Genomic DNA, 26,285 nt, shown 5'->3' on the forward strand with positions numbered 1-26,285 from the left:
CCGTTTCAGCATGCAAAATCATCATTATAAGCACCTATACAGAGAGCATAAAATAGTACACGATATCCTAGAAGTCGAGGTATGGTACAAGACCGACAAAAAATACTGCCAGTGCTATCCAGAGGGGACCCCGGTCGGTGGCGGCGAGCTGAGTTGCGACTGATTGAACACCTTCAGCCATCCGTCACCCATATCAGACCGGAGTGCCTCTATTCGAGCCCGGAACGCATCTGCCTCCTTGAACTGGCCCGCCTCCTCTGCGCTGTCCGCCGCAGGCTGATACATCGACGCGGAGACGCGCGAGCGCCGCTTGGCCGAGCGCGACATCGTACCAGCCTTGCGTAGAGATCCCCCTCGCTGCAGAGCGTTGTCTGTGTCATCCGACGTCGCGAAGGACGACGGAGCATGCTCCGTGTGATTTCGGCTATGCCGCGTCTTGGGTGTTGGACGGACAACAGCAGGGGCAACGGGGGCCGCAGCCGGATATATCGACAGATCGCCGCCCACTCTGGGTCCAGCTGGAGCAGATGGCTCTGGGGCTGAGGGTAGTGGCGCCTTCGCTGATTTAGGACTCCGTGTCTTGTCTGCGCGTCCTCCAACCTCTGAGCCTACACGGGCCTGTGAAGCGGTCCTAGAGCTGCCAGCATCGCTCATGCTGTGATCTCCATCGAGGTCAACGATCCTCTTGTTCTTCTTGCGGCGTCCCCTTGCGTTCACCGCAGCAATGTGCGGCGATGCCCCATTGGACGGAGGGGAAGAATGTGATGAAGGGCCTTGCTGTGGGCTGGCAGTCATCGGAGAGGCACCGTTCCGAACAGGGCTGCCCACCGCCACGACTGGAGGGGTATATGCGACAGATGGCGGTCGCGAGGAGGTCATCTGCTGTGACGGCGGCGACGTCAAGTACATCTTCTCGTAGAAGCTCGGCGATGCCCCGTCCAGGAGGACGCTCTTCCCCTCCTTGGTAAAGTGGTCGAAGCACCGGATCCTGTAGCCCTCCTCGATTTCCGTGAACGGATTGCCTTCGATCCAAACCTCGGTGATGTTTGGAAGGGCTGCCAATCGCCCGACTTCCGCGCTCTCCTCGATGATGTTGTGGCGCAGGTCCACCCGCTCGAGCGCGAGTAATCGCTCGAGGCCGCATATCGATTCGAGCCTGTTCTTCGACAGATTGAGGTACAACACTTGACCGAGCACGGTGTAAATGCCCAGCACAGAGTCGATCATGTTGTCGGATAAGTTCAGGGATGTGAGGTTATATAACGATTGGAGGCCGGGAGGAACGGACACAAGCAGATTGGATGATAGGTCTAGGTGAGTTAGCGAGGTAAGGTAGGGGAGGGGAGACGTCGGCAGGAAGGTAAGTGCGTTGTCCGCGAGAGATAGGTGCCGTAGGAACGCCCACTTCAGCGAAGGCAGTTCGATGGGCTGAGTGGCTTCGGTGTGGATTCGGGAGTCGGCTGCTGAGAGTCGTTAGAAGGTAATAGGCCCTGCTCAAGGTTGGATGGGGGCTCTTCCGGACTAGACTGCGGTGAACCATCTTCCTCTTCCTCTGCGTCCTCCGGAACTGACTCGGGTAGCCGAGAGCCGCCATAGAACGACTGTGGACGTGAAAGGCTCCTCGGTAGTCTCCTGGTCCTTGAGTCCTTCACCCGCCCTTCTCTCCTAGCCTGGTCATCCAGCACTGCACCGATGAATATGTCCGATACATCCTCCAAACCGCTGTTCTTGATCGACAGGCTCAATAGACTCTCCGCCAACCGGTCCCAGCCGAGCAACGTCCTTGGATCGATGTCGATGCACTGCAGCGTCTGCAGACACTTGAAGGCGTCCATAGGCAGCGCGTTCTCGTTCGGAGCCTCCGTGGCGAGCTCGGCGATGAGCTTCGCTTCTGGCGCGCGAAGTGACAGCGCGGGCAGCTTCGTGAAGCTACTGTAGATGTACTTCAGCTCCGCGTCCAAAGTTGGCGGCGGCGTACGGAACCAGCCTGCCCCGAGAGACAGCTTGGAGACAACAGAGAGCGATGAGCGGAAGGACATGAGGGAGAGGGCGTCTGACTTGTCAGAACTGGGGAAGATATTGATATAGTTCATGGGTCGTGACGGGCTGTCGACCTGAACGTCCAGGGATCCTACATCTATCCCCAGCGCTTCGAGACGCATCAGGAGGTAGAATAGATGGTGGATGTCGAATGACAGTATGACAGGCTTTGCGGTGGAGGGAGCAGCATTGTCGGACGCGAACCAGCCGAGAGGATTAAAGACAGAGGGCTCTGCTGCTGCGGGCTTGCCGCGTCGTCTCCGGGGGATGGCAGCTGCAGCGAGTCCCTGCTCGTGCGTCCTGATGTACGTCGCAATGCGCCTTGTGTACTCGTCGCCGGGTTCGTTGTCCATGACTGTAGTCCAGCTGTAGTGTGCGCGTGAAGGAAAGAAGCAGGTCGCACTCACCGATGGGTCCACTAGTCGACGCCGACGTCTGCCAGCTGGGGGCGCGAGAGCCTCACTTGTGTGTGGAGGAGCAGTTCGGGGCAGCTGGAGGCCTGCAGCGAGCAGGCTCGGGCGCGACTGCCCGATCGGGCAGCCAGTACTCCAATGCACGCACGTGAGGACGCGTAACCTTTGGGCGCCTCAGCAATACGCTCCGCCTTGTCCGCGTCCGGGCTGTCTTCATCTCTTCCCACTCACCACAACCATCACGATGAAGATCACTGTGAAAACTCTTCAGCAGAAGGTCTTCCAGGTGCGCACCTGACTCGAGCTAGTGGTCGATGCGCATCGCAAACGCGGTGCTTTGCTCTAGATCGATGCGGAAGGCACGGACACGGTGGTGGACCTGAAGAAGAAGATCGAGCAAAGTCAAGGACATGGTATCGAGACGCAGAAGCTGATTTACTCTGGTAAGTACGATGCGCCGTCACGCGCATAGATGACTGAAGGGCGCGCCGCAGGTAAGATCCTCCCAGATTCAAAGACAGTGGAAGCATGCGAGATCAAGGAGAAGGACTTCTTGGTGCTTATGGTGTCGAAGGTGTGTCTCACTCTACATCATGACGCAAGGTCGAATAGTACTTAGCCCCGCTTAGCCCAAAGCCACCCCTGCTGCCCCTGCCGCCTCGACCAGCTCTGCTGCGGCTTCAAGCCCGGCTCCCGCTGCCCCTGCTCCTGCAGCACCATCCCCCGCGCCTGCATCGTCGACTCCTGCCGCGCCCCAGCCACCCAACGCGCCTCTTCTATCACCAGCGCAGCCTGCGCCCGCTGCTACATCAGCTACGGAACGCGCCTTCTCTGACTCGAACTCGTTCTTGACCGGTGAAGTGCTCCAATCTACCATCAACAACATGATGGAGATGGGTTTCGAGCGGGAGCAGGTAATGCGCGCGCTGCGGGCTAGTTTTAACAACCCCGACCGAGCAGTCGAGTACCTGTTCAACGTAGGTCTTATTGTCTGTCCGCTGCCCATCACCTGCTAAGCATTCCCGCCAGGGTATCCCGGCACATCTTGAGGCGGCTGCGGCGGGCACACCCCAGGGCGGTGCGCCGGAGGCAGCTGGTGGTAATGCCCCCGCCGTACCTGCTCCAGCGGCAGCTCCTGGAGCGGCTCCTGTGGCCCCCGCCCCCGCTTCGAACCAGCCTCAGAACCTATTTCAGCTCGCCCAGCAGCAGCAGCAGCAACAACAACAGCAACAGCAACATCACCCAGCGGCTGCTGCTGGTGTAGGTGGTGGTGCGCCTGGGCTCAGCTTGGACGCGCTGATCAACAACCCTCAAGTCCAGCAGCTGCGCGATCTGATCGCTCAGAACCCTGCGCTTGCGCAACCGTTAATCCAGCAACTCGCTGCGTCGAACCCACAACTCGCCCAGCTCTTTGCGAACAACCCTGAGGCGTTGCTGCAGCTGTTGGGTGGAGAAGGTCTCGGTGGTGACTTCGGCGACGATGAGGGTGGCATTCCTCCTGGTGCGAACGTGATTCAGATCACGGAGGATGAGCAGGCGGCGATCCAACGCGTACGTGCTCAATAAAACTGCCATCGTTGCTACGTACTGACATAGTTGTATCTGCAGCTGGAGGCACTCGGCTTCCCCCGTCAGGCGGTCATCGAGGCATACTTCGCGTGTGATAAGAACGAGGAACTCGCGGCAAATTATCTCTTCGACAGCAATTTCGAAGACTCGTAAAAGGTTGGCAGGGATTGGAAGTAGCTCCTAAGATTGTACATGCATGTATACGTATTATTCGTACCGACTCTTCTCGTGAATTGTATCACTTCCAGAGCATTCGTCTAACGCTGATTACGAGCTGATATGTATACCGGGGTGTCATTTGAAAGGCATTCGACATGTTCAGACGGTCGTTGTACGGCTTTGGTGTTGATTGTGAGTTGTGGATAGGATCGCAGACTCCAGAGGTCCCTGGGGGTGCACTCTTCGCGTACGTCTTCGTCACGTGAGCGACACGACCCGCGACCGTGGCCGGACGCGTCGTGCAGCTCTTGCTAACGGCGAGGCTCGAGCGCGACTTCTACCTGCTTCTAACGACTCATGTTGCTATAGAACGTCTTGCCAAACGTTTACCCGATGTCTAGCTCGATCCGTGCACCATGGATTCACGACTATCTTCTTCAGGCAGCTGAGCAACATGGCGGCAGCCTAGTTTCTGTCGGATTGGAGACGAAAGGTCGCAGGGCACAGTTACTACAGGTGAGCATTTGACCAACTCATTACGTGCTGTCTCTCATGGATACTATAGTGGTTGACATACCCTAGAGATGACGACGAGGAAGTCTTCATATGGGCGATCATATCTGACAAGGTCCACTCTGTCTATGTTCGGTTCTCTAAGGAGGCCGTGAAGTCCTTCAGGCAGTACGTCTGTCATCTCTCAGTAACAACATTGTAATTTCACCCACATATATATCTCACTTCATCTCGTGATATTGAGACCATCTGGTAGAATTGCCGTCTGCATCACTGTGGTCTGAGTTGTTCAGGTTGGGTGTGGTTGGGTGTTCGTCTTCGTTCTCACAGTTTTGGCCGCCTTCTCTGTTCTGGCTCGTTTGCATTTGCTGACTTGCTTGCACATTACTTTCGTAGAAATCCTCTGTTCTCAGGGAGAAAACTCACGGAGTACCGGACAGCTATGATCATCATCAAACAATTCCGCCCATTCTGCAGTCGTATTCCGCTGGGGTGGGACAAGGGCATGTCAAATAGCGTCCACGTCTGTCTAGAGGTCAATGACTTCGGCCTGTCGGGGGCGTTCAACGAGCCTATGTGGGGAAGTCCCAAAGCCATTGAACTACACTCGGATATTTCTGAGTGGGTCCAGGGCTTGCGGCAGGGCGGAGGTGCTGGGTACGCATAAGACTTGGACTGCCCATCTCAGTAAGCTGACGTGCCACGAAGTAACGTACTCAAGCAACGGAAAGCAGCACAACTGCAGAATGCCGACGCAAACGAACAGGCCAAAGATGTGCAAGACGCTACGGAAGGTGCTTCGCATAACGAGGCGGCTCCGAAGGCGATCCCACGGAAAATCACGCTTGCGGCCAGAAAGACAGTTATCAAGCCCCTGGTTGTTACGACTGTCCAACGACCGGATTCTGTGCGCGTCGAGACGAAACTTGACCCAAAGGAAGCTTATGAGCGTAAATGGAAGGCATGTACCCCTTGAGCAGTGCAGGCTTCGTGCTTACCCCCTTGTAGCCGTTTCAAGCCAGCAAGAAATATATGCCAGTTCCTGAAGATGTCAAGGAGAAGCTCCGGACGCTATCTTGTCAGTACAGTCAGATGCTTGGTCTTTCAATAGGAGCTAACCACTTACAGTCAACCTGACAACCACAGTTAGCGACTCTGGCCGATCGGAGTCCACAGGTGACAATGTTAGCGATGCACCCACACCGTCGTCGCGTATAAGGACGCCTCCTCGGAAACGTCGTCGTAAGCACTCATACTATGTTGAATGACCTGACTCACTTAACTCCGCACTACGAGGTAGGGCGCGACGCGTTGGACCTCGAGTCGAGTGAGCCAGACAGTCCTGACTTCCGTCACTCTGAGCTACCAGAGGAACCGCTGCCTGCCACCCCATCTCATTGGTCGCCGTCCAATCGAGGAAGTCCCCGAACGGACGCTGCGAGTCTAGCAGCGATCGACGAAGAGTCTGAGGACGATGTAGCCTCCGTCCGTCCCAACAATTCATCACCATTGCCACCAAGCAGAGATCCCTTCCAAGTCCTCCCTTCTTCACAAGACGATAATGGCTCGCCTGTACCAAGGACAGCCCAGACGGGCGTTCCTGCTTCCTCTAATGCTGTTGCAGCTCCCGAGCCTACATCTTCCTACTTGAGTGCTCCAACGCCTGCTCAACGACCTCGTCCTGTGCCCTCTTCATCTTCGCCGCCGTTTCCCTCAACTGCGCAAGAAGTGTCAGTCTCCGCGGTCATGGAGACCCCTTTAGCTGCTCCCTTCTCTAGTGCCCCACCTATCGCTGCTTCCCGTCCACCTCACCTACGCCGAGTACCTCGCCCCATTTACAATCCCCTCTCCCCCGATCCGAACGTGTCTGGTCCTGGTCGGATTCTTGTACCAAACTCAGATACTTCTGCTTCGCTATCGCAAGATCAACCTTTCTCTCAGCCATCGCAACAGGACAACTCGTCGCAAGAGAAGAGTCAAGACCAGAAGGAGCCACAACGCTCGCAGCAGTCGCTATCATACGCGTCTGAATCGCAGGGTTCGAAGTCGGATCCGAAATCCCAAGGTTCGCGGCAATCTCAACTGCGGAACGAGGTCACAGCGGCCGTTGAAGAGGCAGTCAGAGAGCCCGTGTCTCCAAATGTGGCCATCGCGGAGCAGTCGAAGAAGGTCGTGGATCGTCCTCAGTCTACAGACGACGCTCGACCGTCCAATCCCCCGGCGTTGGTGGCGGATGATGCTCCTGATCCGGGAATCTACCCCGAAAAGGCTGACGAGAAGAGGAATCTCATCTCCGCGAAGCCACCACCGGCTCGAATTCGGTCCAAGCCCTTCATACCATCTCAGCAAGTGGTTCCGGATAGCGAGAGCGAAACGGAACAGGAGAATACCGGTGACGAGCAAGACGAATTGGAATCCGCCGCTGGTTCAGGGGGCGCTTCACGCCATTCTCATCCGCTTGACTCGGATGACGAGAGGACTAAAGCGATGGTCGACAGGTACACGGTCAAACACACCACAGGATCGACGGTACAGAAAGTTCGCGAGCGCACCCGCCAAATGTCGTCAACAATAGTCATGCCTCCCGTTACTCCCAGCCGGAAGCAATCCTCTGTAGCTCCTCGACAAATCAGCCGTACGGAAGGAAGCGCCATGTCGCTCGCCCACAGTCACAGCTCGCATTTACCACTCCCTCCCTCCAGCCCCGACGTCTTCATGAGTGAATATTCGTTCCATGCGTCCCAGATATCCTTGCCGACCCAAGCTGCGCGCCGAAGAAAATCCCTACGCACGCAGTCCACGCCTAACGGTCCTACCACACCTGTTCGTGACACGCGCAGGTCTGGCTCTCCGACGGTACCTGCAACCGGAGTGGTCGACACTGGCTCCTCTGACCGAACACGAGTGGACAAGCCACCGCTACCGACTCACGATCCGGCCGCCTGGGAAATGCCTGCCTTCAAGCGGAAACCGACGTATGCACAGTCAGACAATACGACCTCCAAACCAGTTCCTACACCCCGTACCAAACCATCAAAGCGGGCGATCAGTGTGTCATCTGGCTCAGAACCCGACGAACCCCCTCCCAAGAGACGGAAGACATCTACTGCTGCTGCTCGTACTGCTGGCTGGGTGGAGGAAGTCAGCCAGAATTCGGCACCTCAGCTCACGATTGGGAAGAGTACCAATAGTGCACCTTGTCCCAAAGGACCCGACTCCGCACCCCCCGCTCCCAAATTGGACCGCCAACCCGCAGCGGGACCCTCCACATTGACCAAGCATATTGACCTGCGGCGGAGCGCATCCATTGTGTCTTCTATCCAACCGATTCGGAAGAAGCGATCCGATTCAGGACGCTCAGCCAGTCCTGACAAAAGCACCTCTGCGAAGCCCGACGTGAGGATGGTGAGGCAGCTATCTCCTGGGGGTTCGACGCCCATCGAAATCAAATATGTGACCTTCAATTCTGGTTCGGGACGATCGTCCTCAGCTTCTATCTCGAAGGCGAAGATGAAGTCTCGTGGCTCCGCAGACACTACGCCCTCCGTGCGAGACAATCGTACCAGGGATGTCCGTGCTGATGCTCGTCCGGTATCAAGATTGGGCGACCGGAGTCGGCCTGCTGAGCCTGGTCCGCCCACGAAACAAGCCACGCGTGTCCTTGCGAGACGCAGTATACCGAAGGGCACAATGGAGGCTCCGAAGCAGACCCCTGTGTCCACTGCCTCTACACGGATCCCTCCAACGTCGGCCGGCTCATCCTCTTCTGTGGTCAAGACCAAGGCAGGGCCGTCAAGAGAGGCCGCAGCACCTCGGCCACAACGACTCCTCGGTGGCTACGAGGTCGACTTTGACATGTCGGTCGAAGAAGGCGGCCCCCCGCTTGTGACCTGGTCCATGTTCCAAGAGATTCTCAGAACCACGGGCAGAGCTAGGCACAAGCTGAAGCAGGAGGCACGATCGAAGCAGGGTCGTGGATGACTTTGCGGCTGCCAATGTGGTTTTGTGCTCTTATCATTATTCATTCGCTGTAATGTTGCTGTGTACCCCTGCTGTCATTCTCGAAATCTCTCCGTCTGTGCCGCGCAATACAGTAATATCTCTGAAGCTGTCCCCCATCTTCACGCTGGTAATCCTTCAGTTACTCAGTCAGACTTGGAGCTTGGAGCTTGGACGTGACGCGTGACGGTCCGTTCAAGCTGGTTCAGCGCTTAGACTCTATGCCCGAAGTTCGAACCATGCCCATCTTGTTGCACCCGTGACCTCATGCGTCCACCCTCTACCCGCCACCACCATGTCCGAATACTGGGTCGCGCACAAGAAGTACTTCTGCAAGTACTGCAACATCTACATCGCAGATGACGCCCCCTCGCGGCGGCAGCACGAGACCGGCCTGCGGCACAAGGGCAACGTCGAGCGGTTCGTGCGCGGGCTGTACAAGGAGGGCGAGCGGCGGAAGCATGACTCGGAGGAGGAGAAGCGGGAGATGGCGCGGGTCGAGCAGGTGCGTCGCTAGACAAGCGTGCGCGTGCGTATGTGTGCGATGTTGACTTTCTGTGGGGCTGGTTAGGCAGCGCAAGCAGCGTACGCGAGGGACGTGGGCGCGGGCTTGGTCAAGCCCGGAAGCAGCAGCACATCCGTCGCTGCGCGGCCTACGCCCGAGGCGAAGAAGCCTGTCCCCAGACCTTCGAACCCGTACGCAGACTATACTACGGCAGAGTCTCTAGGAATCACGGACCCCGACGAGGAGCGACGCAAGGCCGAAGCGGAGCGGCGGCGCACGCAGGGCGTCGCGGGCGACTGGGAGGTCATCACCATCGTCGAGTCTTCCGCCGAGCCTGAGGCGGGGGCAGTGCACGCTGGAGCTGCGGTACCTGAGCCGGGCCCGAGCACGGGGATGAAGCGCGAGGCGGAGGCGATCCCGGATAATGAAGACACAAGGACTTTCAAGCTGCGCAGACGGACAGTTGGGGTCGGTCTGGGGGAAATTTACGACCCAGGCACGATACCGATCAAGGTGAAGAAGAAGGAAGAGCCGGCTGACGAGGCCCTACCTGGTGCGGCGGCAGAGAATGGGCCCGCTGCTATTGGTACATGGACGGCGGTCGGTGCAGGCAGTACGATTGCGACGGAGAAGCCGAGCTGGTTTGCGAGAGGCTGGAATCGTCCAGGAGAAAGCAAGGCGAACGAGCCACCAAACTCAGAACTAGCCGCTCCTTCTGGCGAGTCCACTGTTGCGCGAGAGGGCCAGGCGGAGCCGGTGGAAATTGAACCTACTATGACCACAATAGCCAAGGAGGAACCCTTAGCAGTGGATGATGTCGCGGCGAAAGTCGAGATCAAGGCCGAGGAAGCTCCAGTCAAACCTGAAGCAGACGCTTCTCCGGCGGGAGGGGGTATGTTCCGCAAGCGTAAACTGCCAGCAGGCGGGGCGGGTAGCAGGGGCAAGCGGACATGATCCATCGGGCAGTTCCACCATCCTAGTTACCGAGCAAAGCATCGTTGCGACTCGAGTTACAGCTTGGTTAGTCCGACTACAATATAAAACCGCGTTTATATTGATGCTGACATCCTGAATCTTGCCTTTTTCTACTATCGCATCAAGTTCCAGCCACGCTCATTATGGCATCCCCTGGTCAGTTGCACTACTGCACTGGCAAAGAGATACAGACAAGAGCTTGCGCGTGGCCAGTGGACTGGGCCACAGACCTGGCAGCTGTACGTCCGGCCAGCGCAGGATCTCTTTGAGGAGATCGAGAGATCACAGGGGGGGCATTTCTCTGCCACTTAGATTATTCGGGGCGGGTCGTGCACCACGAGCCGCAGAATGTGGGCGATCTAACTATTCCACTCATCAGACGAAGAGGTGTATACACATGTACACTTACGGATGACTATGAGAGTATCGGTGTCAGGTCATGCTGTATTGTTCCGACGCGGGTACCGGAAGCGGATGAGTCTGAGCTTCTGAGGCGATGTATGTGCGCGGCGGAACGCCCGCCCAACGGGTGGCTCGCACTCTGACTGTGACTGACTCGTCGTTCCCGCCCACAGCGACATACCGTATAGTTTCCATACTCCCGGAAGAAAGCTTATTTGAGCTCAACGGTCGGGAAGCCCTGCGAATCCCGTTATCTCTTCCCACTCAGCTTCTCTACTTGCACACCCATCATGGAGGGCCTCCCCGCAGCTGCTCACCCAGCCCCGACCTCCGTGGAGGCTACTGCCGGTCCTCGGGATGACGGGCCTCTGCCAATGTCCTTTCCTGCGGTCCTACGCAACCCGGGCATAGCAGATCGGTTCGCTCACCTACATAGGAGCGACTCCAGCCACCTGCGTGGGTCCTCTGCAGCTCCTGCAGCGCCCAAGAAGAACAAGCGTGACGAGAAGGAGGGCAAGCGGTGGGTGAGGCGGAAGGAGAACGGTGCGTGTGCTGCTTCCCCTGGGCATGCCCGGTCTGAGGGCATCTGCCTCGTGTCGATCGCATCTGCACACCCCAGCCCGCTTCGCAGGTAACGCGCACATCGTCCTCCCTTCCAAGCGCGACTACGCCCTCGTCGCCCCGCACAATCCGTCCACCTTCCCCCAGCCTCTCCCCAACTACCTCCCCCGCAACAATGCCATCCCGCCCGCCGTCCTTCCCGGACGGGAGCCCGCCTCAGCGAATGCGGGTCGCTTCTCGATGAGCCTCAAGGGCATGCGCCGCGAGCTGCGCAAGTCAGGACCGCGCACAGAGCAGCTCGTGCGCGAGCTCGAAGACGAGATCCTGGCATGGCTCGACGGAGGCGTCATGCTCGAGCCAGACGCTGCAGCAGAGATAAGCCTTCCAGGGCGGCCGGTCGACAGCGGAGACACAGTCAAGGAGGTCAGTCGGACACCCCTCCAGCTTGTGTGGTGGATCGAGGACAACTCCTGGACGCGCTACGTCGTGCACTGCTGTGCGAGGTACCATGAAGTCGTCAGTTTCAGTACGTCTCCCCCTCTCCCCTACTCCTCACGCTGATCCTTACTCGCACTCTCGCACTCGCGCACAGGCAAGGACAACTCCGGCCAACGTCTCACCTACCTCCTCCGCCCCAACGTCACCCGCCCGACGCACGGCCTCTCCACCGGGCTCGACACCCCGCCCGCGACGGACCTCGAGTCGTCCGTGCACTCCGACTTCGACGCTGGCTCCGCCTCCGACGCCTTCTCCGACCGCCGCTCTGACTCTGGTCTCGACTCCGACGTCGAGCTCGTCGCTTGCCCTGCCCCGCGCGCCCTCTCCGCCATCGCTGAGTCCGCCCCGGGGTCGCCCGCCCGCGCTCCGGCGCCCCTCGAGCCGCTGAGCGAGGACGAGTGGTCCGTGATAGGGGACGATGCCGATGCGGAAGACAGCGAGGTCGAGGCTGCTCGCGTGGGGTCACTCGCGCTGAGGGACGCGGAGGCCTCCCCGCGCATGCGCCAGGCGTCGTTCCGCTCGCATGTCTGGGAACGTCAGCGACGCTCTGCTTCGTCGCCCTCCCGCTCACCCGCTAGACGACCCGCGAGGATGTACCGCGTGGAGCCGCCACGCTCAGCACTCCCGTCGCGTCGGTCGTTCCACGAATACCTGTTCTCCTGAGGGCCAGGGACCTTCGGGGAGCTATTTATGATTCGTATCGGTTCGTCGTAATTGTCTCCCGCTTCTGACGGTTGTACGCATAGACGTGCATATACTGAGCTGTACGAGTAACCTACACACGTGTGACTACAGAGAATTGTACGAGTCCATAGGAGTCCGTAGATGGCCTGTCGCCCCTCGGCTGAATATGAAACATGATATACATTATAACGATACGAATGTCCTTGGCTGTCCTGAGTTAATGGGACGAAGAGGGGCCTTTCAGCCCGTGAAGACCCGCGCGATGAGGTACATCGTCGACCCCGCGAATCGCTGAGGGAGCTGGTGAGCGGGATTATATACTGGTCAGGAAAAGGACTTACGACGATGGTGGTTATAGCGACGAATGCGAGGATGAAGGTCATGTAGGCCTTCGTCCGGGTGAGGGAGTTGTCGCCCGTGAACGTGTTGACTGGGTCGCCACCCCCAAGGATGGCCAACAACAAGACGGCCTGAACAAATCGTCCAAGTGAGCATCACCGCCAGTCTCGCGAACTGCACGGAGCACGCACATTCGACAGCACCCAAGTCAGGAGCACCTACACCATCGCCCCGTCAGCACCCATCCACCATCTACCCGTCAGCGGAAAGCCCACTCACATTTGTCCTGACGTTCGCATAGTAGTCCTTCGCGGTCTGCTCCTGCTCCGCGAGGCTGCTCCCCGCGTTCGGCTTCGTGCTCGGCCGTTTGTACTTGATGTTCTCCAGCGCCTCCTTGTAGATGTCGTCCACCGCCGCAGCGTCGACAACCTCAATGTCCACCTGCGAGTTGCTGTTCTGGATGACCGCGCCGAGGTCGGACTCTACTTCTGCGTCTTGCTTGGTGCCCCAGGAGATCTGTGTTGATCTGTCAGTATGTGTTGGTGACTGCAGGCGGTGTGATGGTACGCACGTCATCTAGGTTGGAGAACGCATAGCTGATTGGAGTATCGGTGAGCCGTACGTTCATTTGGACCTTGTGATGGCTTACATGTTGAGCAGGTTGATGTACGTAGGAGACAGCAGCAAGTAGGGGATGAAACTCGTGAAGAGGTGCCACGGGTCCATCGCGAACAAGCTCGACAGAAAATACACTGGCCGTTCGTCAGCTTGCTTTAATCCCTCTCAACCAACAGAGCCACACTCACCTCCGTAGGTGATAATAACACTGAATATCATCGTCTGGTAGGCAACGCCACCACCGTTTGCAGCCTTAACAGCACACGTGATGGCACAGAACAGCAAGTAGACCATCATCAATGCCAGCAAGATGGCCGTCGTTTGGTACTTCCATTTGGACCTGAACGCCGCCGAATAAGTCCTCGGTATCACATCGCAGGTCTGTTACTTACGCTTTCGGCTTGTTGCCCATAGAGAACAGGAACGCGGCCACGACAATCGCACCCATCACGAACTGAACGACCGCGTTCCAGTACTTGATGCCTTCCATACCGAATGCCGGGGCTTCAAGTGACGAAGTCAAAATAATCTACGGAGAGTCAGCACCGGAGTTGCCGTCCAGAGTAATCCTCGACCCACGAAGAACAAATAGAAGTTGCCCTGCCCAGCGCAAGTCAGTCAAGTACCGCTGCATAGACACGACACGGACTCACAATCGCGAACCAAGCGGCAATGAGGTTGATGACGTTATATATCGTCTCCATAACCAGAACGACCTTCCTCCAAACACTGTGGCCCGAACGCAAGATCTGGCCAAGATGCGCGATAGCGTACGTCGCTGCGAAGAACGAGCCATTGAGCCATCTGCGTCGCTGGCTGATGAACTCTGGAAGTGCATCCGGCACATCAGTCTCTGCGATAGCGCTTTTGACGTATTTGAGGATCCAGCTCGAATTTGCCTTTGCAACGAGCTCGAAGCATAGAATACGCTATACCTTGTGAGTCCGAAGGTGCAATGAAAGGAGACACATACTCACATCTTCAGCGAGGTCTGCGAAAGCCAATGAAAGGGTAAATCGCCGTCTCCACAGAATCTCCGAGTAGACTTACACATGTTTGACGTGAAAATGTCGGTGTCTCGCCCATGGAGAACTTCTCCCTTGAAATACGACGCAAGTGGTCCCCGACCAGACCTGTCGTTCTGCAATGCGATGTAACTACAAAAGCAATTAGATAGTGCCGAACGTAGGAGCGAACCCAGACAAACCGGTAAGCAGAAAATGCGCCAGGCTAGTGGATGACGGACAGTAAGGTCAGCAATCAAACATACAGTGACTGTACCCTGACTGACCAGTACGCTAATGTAGCCGAACAGAGACTCAGTCGGTTTATCCAAAATGTTGGCGATCTTGTACTCGAAGTTCTGTGCCGCGACTGAAGGGCGGCATGTCATTACATTTTTCTATTTGCTGGTCCCAACAAATGCATACCTAGAGGGTTGATCAATGCTGACCAGCGCTTTCCCTTGTAGGCAGCGATCTCGCCACATGCTCCAGCAACATTGGAGTTCAAGTCGAATGCTTTCCATAGGTGGTATATGCTCTTTGGTCCCGGTCGCGTCCCGACGTCTAAGAGTACACAAACATTGGGCTATATGCGGTCCAGCTTCAACACCAGTCGAATACCAGGCCCGCGTGATGTTTACCCACCTGCAGTAAGGACCCAAACGCATTGAAAAACCACCGGTGACTGTTTATTTTCTTCTGGTTCTTGGCCTTCATGCAGAAAATAATTTGCGTGGGCACCACACCCTTGTCAGGGTACTTGAAGTGAAGATCCGCGTCGAGCCCGAAGGAAGTTGTGTATTCGAACAAGTGCGCCGTCGTCGGTACGTGATTGACTTCTTTCTGCATGTAGGCACCCGGCTGATACACGCCGAGTAGCGTCAAGCAGTCTAGAACTCGAGGGTGCACCTTGGACCTTCCGTCGGCGACAATGCAGACAACGACCTGTGGGTAGCAAATGAGCTGACGTTGTACTGTTGTACAATGATGTTGCTGAGACGAACCTTCTTCCAGGCGTCGGGGCCCCATGTGCGGGAGTTCTTCCTGGAACAGAGATGCGAGATGTTTTGCATCACGCCATACAAAGTCCTGCAAAAGAGAACCTCGTCTTCCTGCATGGAATTCGCAAGTTCATAATGTACTCGAACGACCAATCGACTCACGTTATACATCGTAATGACGATAAACAACTCGGTCGTCCTACCCAGTTCGTTCTGTCTCAAGAAATAACCGTTCTTCTCGAAGTTGTCAGGGTCGCACGTCACCGCTGTATAGCGCGCCTGCTTCATCTCCGGCTCGACCTTCCATGGCATGATGAGTTTCGGTGGGACATCCAATTGCATCACCAGATTTCCGTTCGTGAGTTGCACCCGTTTCTTCGTCTTTCGACGACGCACCATGCGCCCTGCGGGCACAGGCCCGAAGTGACGTGTGTCGGTAGGGGTCTCGGGTTCGGTGTAGGGCGTCCCTGTCGTCGACAACGATGTTTTCTCCGGGTCAGCTGGAGGAGCAATGGTGGCACGCCATGGTTTCTCGTCATAGAATGTGCCGCCCTCATATTGGTATGCGCGCTGATGGCCTACGTCTTGCTCCTCGTCGTACGTCTGCGAGCGCGTGTGTCGCTGTGGCGAGTAGCCGGTGTAGTGCACACTATCATTGCCGACGATGTGGTAGTCTTCGTCGTCCACTGCGGGTGTGGGAGACCGAGAACGCGGCGGACGATAGGACGCACGCGAGTGCGTTCCTGAGGCATAAGCCTCAGCATCATGCCGAAAATGGTCGAGTGCGCTCTGAGATCCTGTGTAGCTTGTCTCCAGGTCGGACTGCTGCTGAAATGGATAGTCGGGGTGCGCAGCATGGACGGATGTGGCAGCAGAGCTATAAGCTGACGCGGGCCGGGAGGGGGGCTGCCACTGAGTTGATTCCTGAACGTAGTCTTGTATAGGGTCCCCGTCTGCTGAGTAGTAGGCTGTGTGTGATGTGTGCTGAGGAGCGATGGCTCTATAGTTTGAGTAGTCGGAGAAGGGGTCGCGCTCTCCGGAGAACTGTGCGTTGTCCCACTCAAGAGGCTCGCCGGACTTGATGGTTGGGAGCGCACCATAGTCACTTCCCGTCCCGGGGACGATATGGATATAGTCTTTCTCCTTTAGCTCGCCGTCCAGGGGCCCAACGTACGTGGATCCTGAAGACACGCTGCCCCTAGTAGATGCTCTGTCGCCTCCGCTGCTATTCTCCTCAGTTGCCTCTGGAACGGGTGGAAGTGATGGTCGGCGTGATGGTGAACTCCTAGAATAGCGCAAGGCCGGTGCAATGGCCGTGGGCTGGTAGTTCTGGGCGTATTCCAAGGGATATTCGGCCGGAGAAGCGGCTATTCCAGTATCATTGAAGGTATACCGTTGAGTATCGCTCGAGACGTTGGAAGGTAGCTCATACTGCTGATGCCGCTGTGAATAATCGTCGTCGTCGTCATCGAGTGGAACGTATGAGGGTGCTGCTTTGCGATTCATGACTGTCGTAGTGGTTCTGTCGTAAACGTGAGCGCTATCTGCTTAAAAATTGAGACCGAAAAGCAAGGCATAACGTCTCTCTCAATTGCTCACATGGATTTGCCTCGCGATATCACCGCGGTTCAGAGGCAGGTCGTTTCGCCGTCCGCGTTGCGATGACTTGTACTCGCCCGGAGGGGTTAAAGAAAGGACTTCCTCAGCTACAGCAAACAAAGCGAGCGAGCATCAGAAATACAAGCAGCGTGTGTGCGAGCTCGTTCAAACGAGCAGCTGTATGATGATGTTGGCCAACATTAACCGCCGCACTGAGTTCAACTTCTGCGCGTCAGACACGTGATCGCGTCCATCGCACGGGCCCCGCCACTGGCATTGCTTTTCCGGGTTCCCTCACTGCGCAGATGAGTACTGTCGCTGGATCTCATCGCATAGCCCTCAGATCATACAGTTACACATTGATACAACATATAAGATAGTCATGACGGGAATAGGTCACCACAAACCAGGCGCGAAACGATACAACTCCCTGCATGCAGTCACTTTCTCCGCTTCCTCGTGGATCCTTCTGTAGCACCAGACGGGGCTGTTCCACGTTTCTTACCAGAGCTAGATAGGATGTCGGATATACTTCTCGGCTTGAAGCCTTTCGAAGTGCCGGCCACACCGGCATGGGACAGAACAGTAGTGGTGGATGGACTTTCAGCCTGAGCTTCTCGAATAGCCTCTTTGCTCAAGCAGAAGTCGATGTGCGCATTCAGACCATCATTGTCTGTGACCATAGTCTTGGTGCATATTGGGCATGTCTGCGTATTTGATTCCTTTGTCGTTGAAGTCGCGCGAGAGGGAGAACTTGGCCGATGGCCGCGCGAGGTGATGGCAGAAGCCGAAGGGCCAGTAGAGGACGCGCGGACAGAACACGATTCTGCGAGTCGAGGGGATTTTAAATTCGAAGAGGAAGATTGTGAAGACGTTGGTGCAGGTGCTGAGTTCGGTGGCCTGGGGCGGTGGTCAGAGCGCCTGTCCGGCTGAAAGCGTTCATCTTCGAAGAAATTTGTATGGTTCACAGCCTTTTCATCTCGCTCGGCAACAGGAAATGCGAAGTGCACATCGTCCTTTTCTTCCTCAGCCTCAGCTTCCTCATAATATCCAGGCATCGCGTCTTCCAATGAAGCCTGCAACCGTGTAGTCTCTTCTGGCTGTTCCTCGACACCAATCCGCTGTTTTTTCGTCGGTGACCCACCACTATCAGCAGCCCCAAAGAACTAAGGGAGGAAACTCATTCAATCTCTCCATAAAGATTTCAAGGCGCCTACCTTCATGATTCCAGAAGCCTTCCTCTCCGCCTCTGCCTTGAGGTCCTTCAGCTTTGTCACGCGCAGCCCAATCAGTCGTAGATTTAGCGGGAACTCGGGCATCAGGAGCTCCTTCCCTATCTGCAATGCAAGTTGTGAGGTCAGAAGAGCGAGATACCCGTAATAGTGGGCCACTGACTGCGAACAAGTCCTCCTTCTTTGGCGATACCCACCGATCGAATGACTTCGCACGCGTGAAGACTGGCGAATATTATGCGGGCCATTGTCATGACGTTATGAACGAAGAGCTTCGCATTCATACCTTGATATGTATCCAATTTGTACTTCAGCGTCACCGTTTTCCCAGTCCACCCTCCTTCGTTCATATCACTCTCCAGCTCTGCCGCGACATCCTCAAGTTTCTGAAGGATCTGTTCCTTGTCACTGATCGGCGAGAATGTACTGGGCAAGGACCAGCCATGAGTACCCCGGAAACTTCAGTTTGGCAACACGACTAGCTCACCGCTCGGCGCCGATGCTCTTGCGTTCCTCCCGCGTGCCGGGCTGAACAATGTTCGACGCGATACCAAGATAGGCTTGCAACAGAAAGTGTAGACCGAATTGCTTATCCATCAATGACAACACTGCACGATGGGCATAGATGTCTCCACATGTCTGCATGAACATGGACGGAACCCGAGAAAATGATAAGGCTCGTCAGTGAACACTTTCACCGTAGGCCGTGCTTCAGCCGCGCGCATTCTCCGCACACGCACGGGGTACATGGGGAGTGCGGCGCAGGGCAAACTCACCTTGATTCCTATCGACTCCAACAGGCGTTCGTTAACACGCCCCACCCCCTGTACTTTGCGGATGGACAGATCGCGCATGAAAGCCTTGATCGCGCGCGAGTTGAACTCTAGCTTGAACTGGCCGTTCGGCTTGTTCTATGGCGGCACGACGTTACACCACTTTCGTCCGAAACACGGAACTGGAGAAATGAACCTTGTCTGAGCAGATCTGTGTCATGTCAGGTGGCCACTCTGCTGAACGAGGACATGCAGAATCACCTTGGCAAGCATCTATATGGAAGACAATTTAGAGCGAATTGGCAAGGAGCGCAGAGCGTGCCTGACCTTGTTCGGCGCAATACCAGCGCTGACAGTCAATTGTGTTTCGCGGTGCACTGTCTCGCGCATCTCCCGCACGCATTCCTCTGCGTCCACTCGATGCTCCTCGCAATAGGCAGTGATGCTACAGAAGGAAGAAGGGCATATAGGTCTTAGGGTACTGACACCAACTCGGGGAACGAGCTTACTTGAGGTAGCCTTCATCGCAACCAGCAGCACACATGTTGGGATCGTACCGCTTGAAGACGTCCATTACCCGCTTCGACATCTCCATGTACCGATCAAAGTGTGTCTCCACGAGGATCAATTCGGGACAGAGTTTCTTGGCAATGAAGGCTGGAAGGCCCATAGGTGAGCTCTAGCCAGAGGCCCGTCGGGTCTATGCAATTCAACGAAGTGACGCACAGGACATGCCCGACCGCGCTCCAAACTTCCGCGCCTCATACGAGGCGGTCGTCAGGACGCCTTTACCTACCTGAGATGTGAACGATTGGTGGAGCGCCAATTGAACGGAAGAAGCGTACCACTTACGGCGAAAGGCTTACCCCTGAGGCTTGGATTGTCAAGTAACTCGACGTTGGCGTAAAACGCGTCCATGTCAACGTGCACGATGATCTGAGTGAGGTCCCGTTGTGCTTCCAGCTTGACTAACTGGGCAGGGCGAAGTGTCAGGCCGACCGGGCATGGCGATCCAAAGGAGAACTTACAAGATGGTCTACTGATTGCTCCACACTACCTGCAGTCGTGCACGTTGACTGTCATGGCCGACGATGCTCAGAATGCACACATACGAGTATCAACCCCTTTCATGACTTCGTCGCGATGTTTCAATATTCGGGCGATGCGCTCTGTAAGCTCTTTGTCCTTGCGTTTCTCATTCTGAACACAACAAGTACTTGAGCTTCAGGAATGCGTCCGTGGTGCATTGCAACCGACCTCGTAAAACTTGGAACCCTTCGAAGCCTCTGCTATTATGCGATTAATCTCGGACTGGTCCTTCGCAAGTCTGTTGACAGGTATCAGGGTAAGTCTCAACAGTCGATAGCACCTCGACCTACCCTGCTTTCGTGACGGATGGACCAGCAAGACGTCTGAGGAGGCTGTCAGTTTGCTGTGATGGTTCCGGAGGAGCCGTCATAGTGGCCTCGTTTGGCATGTCATTGGCCGACATATTGAAGTTTGCAAGTCAATGACGACCCAAGTAGATATCAGTTTCCAGACTGCATAGGACAGCAGGCAGGTCGAGAGCAAGGGCGCAGCTACAGCAAGGCTTGAGCAAGGCCTGCGCCAACGGCGCCTGGCACTAGCATGGGCGTTTGTGACAATTACTTCACGGTCCCGACCAGTGCGTTCGCGGTGGTGTGACCGTGTCATGTTCTGCACCCCGCGCGTCAACGCGTCACACATGTTCAGTCCATGACTAGCGAGCTCTCGACCTCAGGCCTCAGGCCTCAGGACTCAAACGGTTTCCCCACAAACAAATTTTACTACACAAAGACTGGATCACATCATACCACTAGTAAGCTTCGAATGGCAATAGAACGGGATACTAATCACGTTCAAGGTACGTGACAAAGTCCGAGTTCCCAACATTGTACTCGCAATATCATCAGGCTATGCACCGAGTACGTCGTACAAAAATCCGCCCTGATAGACACGGCTATGCAGCAGTCACAATGCCGCCTTCGCCTTGAGTGCGGCGTCCACTATCTCGGTCATCGCAATCACCGCCTCTTCCTCCAACGTCCGACCGACAAGCTGCAAGGCCACAGGTGCATTCTGAGAGAGCGCAGGTTCATCTATGAATACCGTCAGTGACATTGTAGTCATGTGCACCATCCATGATGGGGTTTACTCACACCAACTGTATATTGCTTCATCCGTCTCGCTGAGGAACTGGTGGGCAGGCTTCTTCGCGTCCAAACTGAGATCGACCCTGGTCACTGGGAATGTGACAGCAGGGTAGTCCAAGGCATTCAGGACCTTGGTATAGTTCGAGTAACTATGCCTATCGTAAGAGTATGTTCCAGCGATCTACAGGACGACTTACTTGTTCCTGCCATGCGGAGGGGCTACGAAGGGTGCTCCAGGTGAGATGATAGCATCCACAGGTCGACCAGTGCCTGAGATCTCAGCCGTCTTCTGCCAGTGGTCCAGATACTCCTTCCGAAGATCTGCCCTAGCTTTCTGAATCTGCCACAGCGCATACGCAGATATGCCCGTCGGGTCAGGCCGTACGGACATGTCCGGCTCGCCGACACCTTCGACAACGCTCATCGTTGAGATGATCGGTTCGCCAGTCTCCGAGGTAGTAACTTGGAAATCTTCTGCTGCGCCTGCTTTCCATATGGCAGACTGATGCTGATGAGGGCAGCGCCACGACAAAATAGAGGGGTCACTTACGATAGTGTTTGTCAGTTCAAGGTGCTTGATTGGTTGCCAATCGACAACTATGTGCTTGTTAGTCGCATGTTTTAAACCAAACCGTTATCCAAACCTTTGTGACCAGCCGCGCGTAATGCGTCTCGCGTCATCTCCAAAGCTCTGATGACTGGCGGGTGCGGTACTACGATGCCGTCATTCCACAGGATGGCGAAGCAAAGGGTCGATCCGCCTCCGTGTTCAGAAAGCGCGTACGCTTCATCATCCCATTTCTTCCTCACGCAGAGCGGGTCTTTCGTCCACGGGCTTTGACTGATGACAGCTTGCATGAATGCCTTCACACCGCTCAGGCTATTGGATAGCGGGCCGAGGACAGACGGGATAGAGTCTTGGCCAACCATCGAATTGACAGCACCTTCGTATGGTATACGCCCATACGATGGTCGTAAGCTGTATAGGCCATTGAAGAGAGCCGGTATGCGGATGGAGCTATTGAAGATATTACTCGACAGTCTGCGCACTTGGACAACCAGCTGCACGTACCCTCCAATATCCGAACCAACACCGAGAGGACTACCCTTCAGGTGGATTAAGGCCCCTTCGCCACCGGACGAGCCCCCACAGGTAAGGTTCCGGTTGGCGGGGTTGACTGTTCGACCGAATATCAGATTGTACGTTTCTGGCCACTACGCATCGCCTCATTGTTAGTCAGGATAGTGACGCCGACGAGGGCATGCGCACCATCAACGTCTGAGGGATATTGGTCCGTACAAACGGAACAGCCCCACAGTCATACAGAATATCAACGAGCGTAGCATTCTTCTCGGCATACTTGCCGATCCAGGACACATATCCTACGACTCCCGATGAGTTGCGTGTATCGTTGCCACGAACAAACCAGCTTACCCATCGTGGTTTCTAGGCCTTTGATGCATAGCTGATCCTTCAGCGAGATAGGAAGCCCGTGCAAAAGGCCAACGACCTTGCCCGTCGTCTTCAGATGCTCATCCAATTCCTTGGCACGAGCGAGCGCACGTTCCACAAAGATCTCAGTCAGGCAATTGACCTACATCATTCCACGCAGTACACCTGTATCAGCAAGGATATGAACAGACATGCAACCTCAGACTGCTTACAAGTTGGTGTGCGACGATCGCCCGCTTGTAGAAAGCGGTGGTCACCTCCACCGCCGACCATTCGGCAGAGGCGAGCTTGTCCAGCAGCGCGCCGACATCCACAGTGTTGGTGATCTCCAGTTCCCTCGCCGTTAACAGACCACATTCCTCTGGGATGACGGTCACATCAAGTGCTGTATCCGGTGGTGTAGATATCAGCCACTCTTTCGGGATCGACTCTTGTTGACGTAGCCGCTTATCGGCGACCAAATCCTGCCAGCGTTGAGACATCTCGAATGCAGGCCGATGGGTGTAGACAAGATGAAGATGTTGACACCCCCTGGAAGCGACAGGCAGTAGATGTACATGTAGATATGTGTACTCGCGCAGAGACACGAACCTAATATCCAGAGGCACAATGCATTGATAGGCAAATGTAATACAGTCGACGTCCCACACGTTGAAGCCGTATCTACCTTCCCGAAGCCCCACCACAGGCACACAAGCACACGATCCAAGGTTGACACAGGGTAGGAGGGTCATCTCCTTATCGCTGTGGCATTAGGGAAGACGGCGGCCTCCCGTCGGACCGGGACGATGAGAGCGCAAGTCCTCAAATCTGCAAGAAAGTTGTCATGAGTAAGAGATGTCACAGTGAGCGAACGAATAGAGATCAAATGCTCAGAAAGCCATTCATGTCAGCGATACACCGAAGAGCAGAACCCTAAGGTGCAGCGAGTCGACTAAGAGGTGCCAGTGGGTTGAGATACAACACTCGTCGTTGCAAGAAAAAAAGAGTATTATACGAGAGCTTGGTACTCACCAAAATTCCCTGAGACAAGCCGCGGTCGTCATCCAGCGTGTCCAACTCAACGCGGGGAGTGTAGCAGACGAGCAAAGGCAAGAGGAAAATTTGCACATTTATTCACTATGTTATTTGTTCCTGTTTGTACTCCGCGCCGGAGCTTAATTTAGATGAGTTAAGTAACGACAAAGTAGGCAGTCGATCTGCCATATAAGGTAAGCAGGTTACTTACCTGCGCTGGCTTGAGCCACTGGCACTTGATTTCAACTTGTCTCTATGCACTCCCAGCCATGTACAAGATACAACCTATAAATACATTCATAGATATACGTAGCGGTATAAGGATACAGCGGCCTATGGGCCAACGAATATAGAGCGAGATCTCTGCGTTTAATTCAACACTGCGGGAAGCCTGCTTCGCGACGTAAGATGCAAGGTTACACCCCCTTTGATCGAGTCAAACATCCTTGTCGACCTTCCGGACGACAGTGACACACGCGACAATGGAATCCCAAACTTCTTTTGTGCCTGCGTCATGGAGCGGATGGCCATCATTGCGTGGCGTGGTGGAGGCCGTAGTAGCGAGCGAACCTTGCTCGATGAACCTCATGGGCGTGAACGTGGTAGACACGAACAACTTTAGGAAGCCTGCTCCAACGTCCGCCCCACCTGCAAGGGAAAACGAGAGAGCCTCGGACTCTGTCGTCCCAGAGCCGATGACCATGTGCGAGTGTTTACGAAGGGGAGGGACTTTCGAGATGGATGGATTAGGATGGTAGACCATGTTGATGCCATAGCCACTGGCATCCATGTAGGCGAGGTAGGGCCAGAGGTCGTAGTCGGAGTAGTTGTGTACGACGACGGCGTAGATCGAGGTCTTCTCGTCGTCCACGATCTCCGCCTTGCCGTTGACGAGCAAGTTGCCGCTGATGCGATCCCAAGAGGACGTGTCCAGTCGGTACAGCTCCATGTTCACGAGACCAAGCAGCGGGTTCTCTGGATTCTTGCGGTGAAGATGCAAGTGGAAACGCGCGGCGTCATCCACAATCCTGACGTCGCCACTGGTTCGTCGACTCGGAAGTCGGATGATGCGACGAGCGTTCGAGGCGATGACAGGATCGTGTCTCTCCACCACCAGGTCTCTCTTGCGAAGCTGGACAGATATGTCCGCCTGCGTGGCACTCTTGACGCGCAACATGCTCAGGCCTGCCCTAGTCGCGGCTTGTTCCGCATCCGATGGGATCTGTTTTCGTAGACGGAAGCGGCGGCAAAGGGAGAAGAGGGATTTGCGGATATGGACGCGGAAGGGTGTGCGGTTGTTCCAGCGCGTGATACGAGCCCAACCGTGGCGCACCGCTGACTTGGCAGACGATTTGCATCGCGCGAGACACCAGGTGGGATAGACTTCGATGGCGGAGTATAGCGCGACGGACGGGTTCAGGGAGCCACGGTGGTTATGGTGATGGATGGTAAACTCGGTTCCCTCCATGATCCCGTGGATGGCGCCAGCCTCGACCCGCACCTTCTCGTCGTCATAGACGTCGACGGAGACGTAACGCGCATCGGCCACGAAGGGGATGCCGTCAAAGAGGATGCGATCGGTGTGTCTGCCCAGCGAGACTGCGTCCTGGTGACCGTCCATGAGAGTCGAGATCTCGGTGGTCAAATCGTCATAAGTGAGCTTGTGCAGGGCGACACGCTCCTTCAGAGTCATGAAGGCATTGGTGAAGTTGCCCCCAGACTTGCCTTCACATGCGAACCATCCAGAGCCACATGCCGCCAAGACGACGTGGCTAGCGTGACTGGAACCAGTGAAGCCACGACTAGCGTTCTTCTGGCCTGGCTGTATGGTGGCGCTGCGCCAAAGCCCAGTGAGGAGATCGCCAGGAGGCGCCTTGACAGTAGTGGTGTAGCGAACATGTCGTTGGCCCGCTCCTTCATGAGACCGAAGAGGCGAAAAGCAGGTATCGAGCATGAGCGTAATATTGTCGCCCTTGGTGCGAGAGAGGTCGTCGATCATCGCGTGCAGCGAGCGATCTGATATCCCCGCAACGCGTCCCTCCGCTGCGCGCGTGTCGTGGTCGTAAGGACACAGGACCTCCACCTCGCCGAGGCCGTGCTGGTACCAGCCAGCGGGGGAGTGCACCCGGCTGCCATGACCTGCGAAGTAGATGAGGATAGCATCGCCGTGCTCGATAGCTGCGTTATTGATGAGGTGACTCATAAACTTGTCCTCGATCCTGCGCTTCGTAGCATCGGAGTCGAGGAGCAGACAGATCTGGTCCCGTGGTACGTGGAGGTCATGGGTAAGCCAGCGCTTGATGTTCTTCGCGTCGTCGACGCAGGACTCGAGGTTCCAGATACGCCCTGACTTATACTTGTCCACACCAATAATGAGAGCGAAGACCCGCGTCGCCATCTAGTTACTTGTCTGTGCGTTAGAGAGTGGCAGGGAAAGTGAGCGAAGCTATTCACCTTCAGAAGCGCTTGTCGACCGTGTTGGCTCGCTTCCGGGGAGCACACGACCGCTTATATGGCTCGGGATGCCTGGGGATGCGTATGAGCGCAGAAGGGACACACCGTCATGCATGTTTCATTTCTGTCTGACGCGATCCATGAGGATACTTCACTGGCGCACGTTCAGTATCACAAGGACCGCGCATCCATCACTGAGAAGACATCGACAGGCTCTATGGGCCTCGATGGAATAATATCGCCACAAATGTCAATGAGAGCAAGATCTTGTGCGACGTTCGGGGGCTTCCTTGAAGTGGATAT

General features: G+C 55.9%; 9 protein-coding genes across 9 annotated transcripts; 4 read left to right on the top strand and 5 right to left on the bottom strand.

Annotated features, from left to right (window-relative positions):
- Positions 1 to 3: 3 nt before the first annotated feature.
- B0H18DRAFT_976789 (uncharacterized protein) lies at positions 4 to 2,542 on the bottom strand. Its single transcript, XM_048044195.1, has 3 exons — positions 2,448 to 2,542; positions 1,523 to 2,395; positions 4 to 1,436 (listed from the first exon to the last, which is right to left on the bottom strand). The coding sequence occupies exons 2-3, from the start codon at positions 2,391 to 2,393 to the stop codon at positions 115 to 117; spliced, it is 2,193 nt and encodes a 730-aa protein (XP_047899309.1). The 5' UTR covers positions 2,394 to 2,395; positions 2,448 to 2,542; the 3' UTR covers positions 4 to 114.
- Positions 2,543 to 2,697: 155 nt separating this feature from the next.
- B0H18DRAFT_1082379 (uncharacterized protein) lies at positions 2,698 to 4,175 on the top strand (the record flags this gene model as incomplete). The annotated part of the gene is made up of 6 exons (XM_048031527.1): positions 2,698 to 2,739; positions 2,800 to 2,896; positions 2,948 to 3,027; positions 3,083 to 3,430; positions 3,483 to 4,004; positions 4,062 to 4,175. The coding sequence occupies 6 exons, from the start codon at positions 2,698 to 2,700 to the stop codon at positions 4,173 to 4,175; spliced, it is 1,203 nt and encodes a 400-aa protein (XP_047899310.1).
- A 399-nt stretch (positions 4,176 to 4,574) lies between these two features.
- B0H18DRAFT_1114395 (uncharacterized protein) lies at positions 4,575 to 8,675 on the top strand (the record flags this gene model as incomplete). Its single annotated transcript, XM_048033108.1, has 7 exons — positions 4,575 to 4,697; positions 4,747 to 4,862; positions 5,091 to 5,351; positions 5,403 to 5,644; positions 5,713 to 5,772; positions 5,823 to 5,936; positions 5,995 to 8,675. 7 exons carry the CDS (start codon positions 4,575 to 4,577, stop codon positions 8,673 to 8,675), a joined length of 3,597 nt encoding a protein of 1,198 aa, XP_047899311.1.
- Positions 8,676 to 8,950: 275 nt separating this feature from the next.
- B0H18DRAFT_420235 (uncharacterized protein) lies at positions 8,951 to 10,549 on the top strand. Its single transcript, XM_048038017.1, has 3 exons — positions 8,951 to 9,198; positions 9,265 to 10,218; positions 10,300 to 10,549. The coding sequence occupies exons 1-2, from the start codon at positions 8,989 to 8,991 to the stop codon at positions 10,150 to 10,152; spliced, it is 1,098 nt and encodes a 365-aa protein (XP_047899312.1). The 5' UTR covers positions 8,951 to 8,988; the 3' UTR covers positions 10,153 to 10,218; positions 10,300 to 10,549.
- Positions 10,550 to 10,949: 400 nt separating this feature from the next.
- Positions 10,950 to 12,297, top strand: B0H18DRAFT_869033 (uncharacterized protein; the record flags this gene model as incomplete). The annotated part of the gene is made up of 3 exons (XM_048039985.1): positions 10,950 to 11,118; positions 11,195 to 11,662; positions 11,729 to 12,297. 3 exons carry the CDS (start codon positions 10,950 to 10,952, stop codon positions 12,295 to 12,297), a joined length of 1,206 nt encoding a protein of 401 aa, XP_047899313.1.
- Positions 12,298 to 12,558: 261 nt separating this feature from the next.
- B0H18DRAFT_1114398 (chitin synthase-domain-containing protein) lies at positions 12,559 to 16,786 on the bottom strand (the record flags this gene model as incomplete). The annotated part of the gene is made up of 18 exons (XM_048033109.1): positions 12,559 to 12,609; positions 12,660 to 12,788; positions 12,849 to 12,875; positions 12,937 to 13,173; positions 13,229 to 13,253; positions 13,307 to 13,409; positions 13,464 to 13,615; positions 13,668 to 13,804; positions 13,855 to 13,875; positions 13,929 to 14,204; positions 14,253 to 14,266; positions 14,326 to 14,432; positions 14,483 to 14,505; positions 14,567 to 14,649; positions 14,706 to 14,865; positions 14,925 to 15,224; positions 15,284 to 15,391; positions 15,443 to 16,786. 18 exons carry the CDS (start codon positions 16,784 to 16,786, stop codon positions 12,559 to 12,561), a joined length of 3,297 nt encoding a protein of 1,098 aa, XP_047899314.1.
- Positions 16,787 to 17,184: 398 nt separating this feature from the next.
- Positions 17,185 to 20,497, bottom strand: B0H18DRAFT_976825 (uncharacterized protein). The gene is made up of 16 exons (XM_048044196.1): positions 20,264 to 20,497; positions 20,142 to 20,211; positions 19,997 to 20,084; positions 19,913 to 19,941; positions 19,730 to 19,856; positions 19,611 to 19,676; positions 19,394 to 19,541; positions 19,212 to 19,329; positions 19,146 to 19,157; positions 19,081 to 19,095; positions 18,888 to 19,022; positions 18,599 to 18,750; positions 18,398 to 18,537; positions 18,275 to 18,336; positions 18,097 to 18,216; positions 17,185 to 18,045 (listed from the first exon to the last, which is right to left on the bottom strand). Exons 1-16 carry the CDS (start codon positions 20,374 to 20,376, stop codon positions 17,320 to 17,322), a joined length of 2,121 nt encoding a protein of 706 aa, XP_047899315.1. The 5' UTR covers positions 20,377 to 20,497; the 3' UTR covers positions 17,185 to 17,319.
- Positions 20,498 to 20,876: 379 nt separating this feature from the next.
- B0H18DRAFT_868753 (general amidase) lies at positions 20,877 to 22,993 on the bottom strand (the record flags this gene model as incomplete). Its single annotated transcript, XM_048039966.1, has 9 exons — positions 20,877 to 21,004; positions 21,065 to 21,207; positions 21,256 to 21,560; positions 21,609 to 21,655; positions 21,703 to 22,076; positions 22,131 to 22,273; positions 22,329 to 22,441; positions 22,494 to 22,653; positions 22,724 to 22,993. The coding sequence occupies 9 exons, from the start codon at positions 22,991 to 22,993 to the stop codon at positions 20,877 to 20,879; spliced, it is 1,683 nt and encodes a 560-aa protein (XP_047899316.1).
- A 971-nt stretch (positions 22,994 to 23,964) lies between these two features.
- Positions 23,965 to 25,926, bottom strand: B0H18DRAFT_1114401 (caspase domain-containing protein; the record flags this gene model as incomplete). The annotated part of the gene is made up of 1 exon (XM_048033110.1): positions 23,965 to 25,926. One exon carries the CDS (start codon positions 25,924 to 25,926, stop codon positions 23,965 to 23,967), a length of 1,962 nt encoding a protein of 653 aa, XP_047899317.1.
- Positions 25,927 to 26,285: the final 359 nt, after the last annotated feature.

The sequence above is a fragment of the Fomitopsis serialis genome (assembly GCF_022376445.1).
Source record: "Fomitopsis serialis strain Sig1Antser10 chromosome Unknown B0H18scaffold_4, whole genome shotgun sequence".
Classification (NCBI taxonomy): domain Eukaryota; kingdom Fungi; phylum Basidiomycota; class Agaricomycetes; order Polyporales; family Fomitopsidaceae; genus Fomitopsis; species Fomitopsis serialis.

Excerpts from the sequence above, each read along its gene's own strand:
- B0H18DRAFT_976825 (XM_048044196.1), bottom strand. The coding sequence starts at position 20,376 with ATGTCGGCCAATGACATGCCAAACGAGGCCACTATGACGGCTCCTCCG. Across the intron at positions 19,942-19,996 it reads CATGAAAGGGGTTGATACTC|GTAGTGTGGAGCAATCAGTA; the intron begins GTATGTGTGCAT and ends GCACGACTGCAG. Across the intron at positions 18,751-18,887 it reads TGGAGTCGATAGGAATCAAG|ACATGTGGAGACATCTATGC; the intron begins GTGAGTTTGCCC and ends ATGTTCATGCAG.
- B0H18DRAFT_976789 (XM_048044195.1), bottom strand. The coding sequence starts at position 2,393 with ATGGACAACGAACCCGGCGACGAGTACACAAGGCGCATTGCGACGTAC. Across the intron at positions 1,437-1,522 it reads AGATGGTTCACCGCAGTCTA|CCACTCAGCCCATCGAACTG; the intron begins GTCCGGAAGAGC and ends TCCACACCGAAG.
- B0H18DRAFT_420235 (XM_048038017.1), top strand. The coding sequence starts at position 8,989 with ATGTCCGAATACTGGGTCGCGCACAAGAAGTACTTCTGCAAGTACTGC. Across the intron at positions 9,199-9,264 it reads AGATGGCGCGGGTCGAGCAG|GCAGCGCAAGCAGCGTACGC; the intron begins GTGCGTCGCTAG and ends GGGGCTGGTTAG.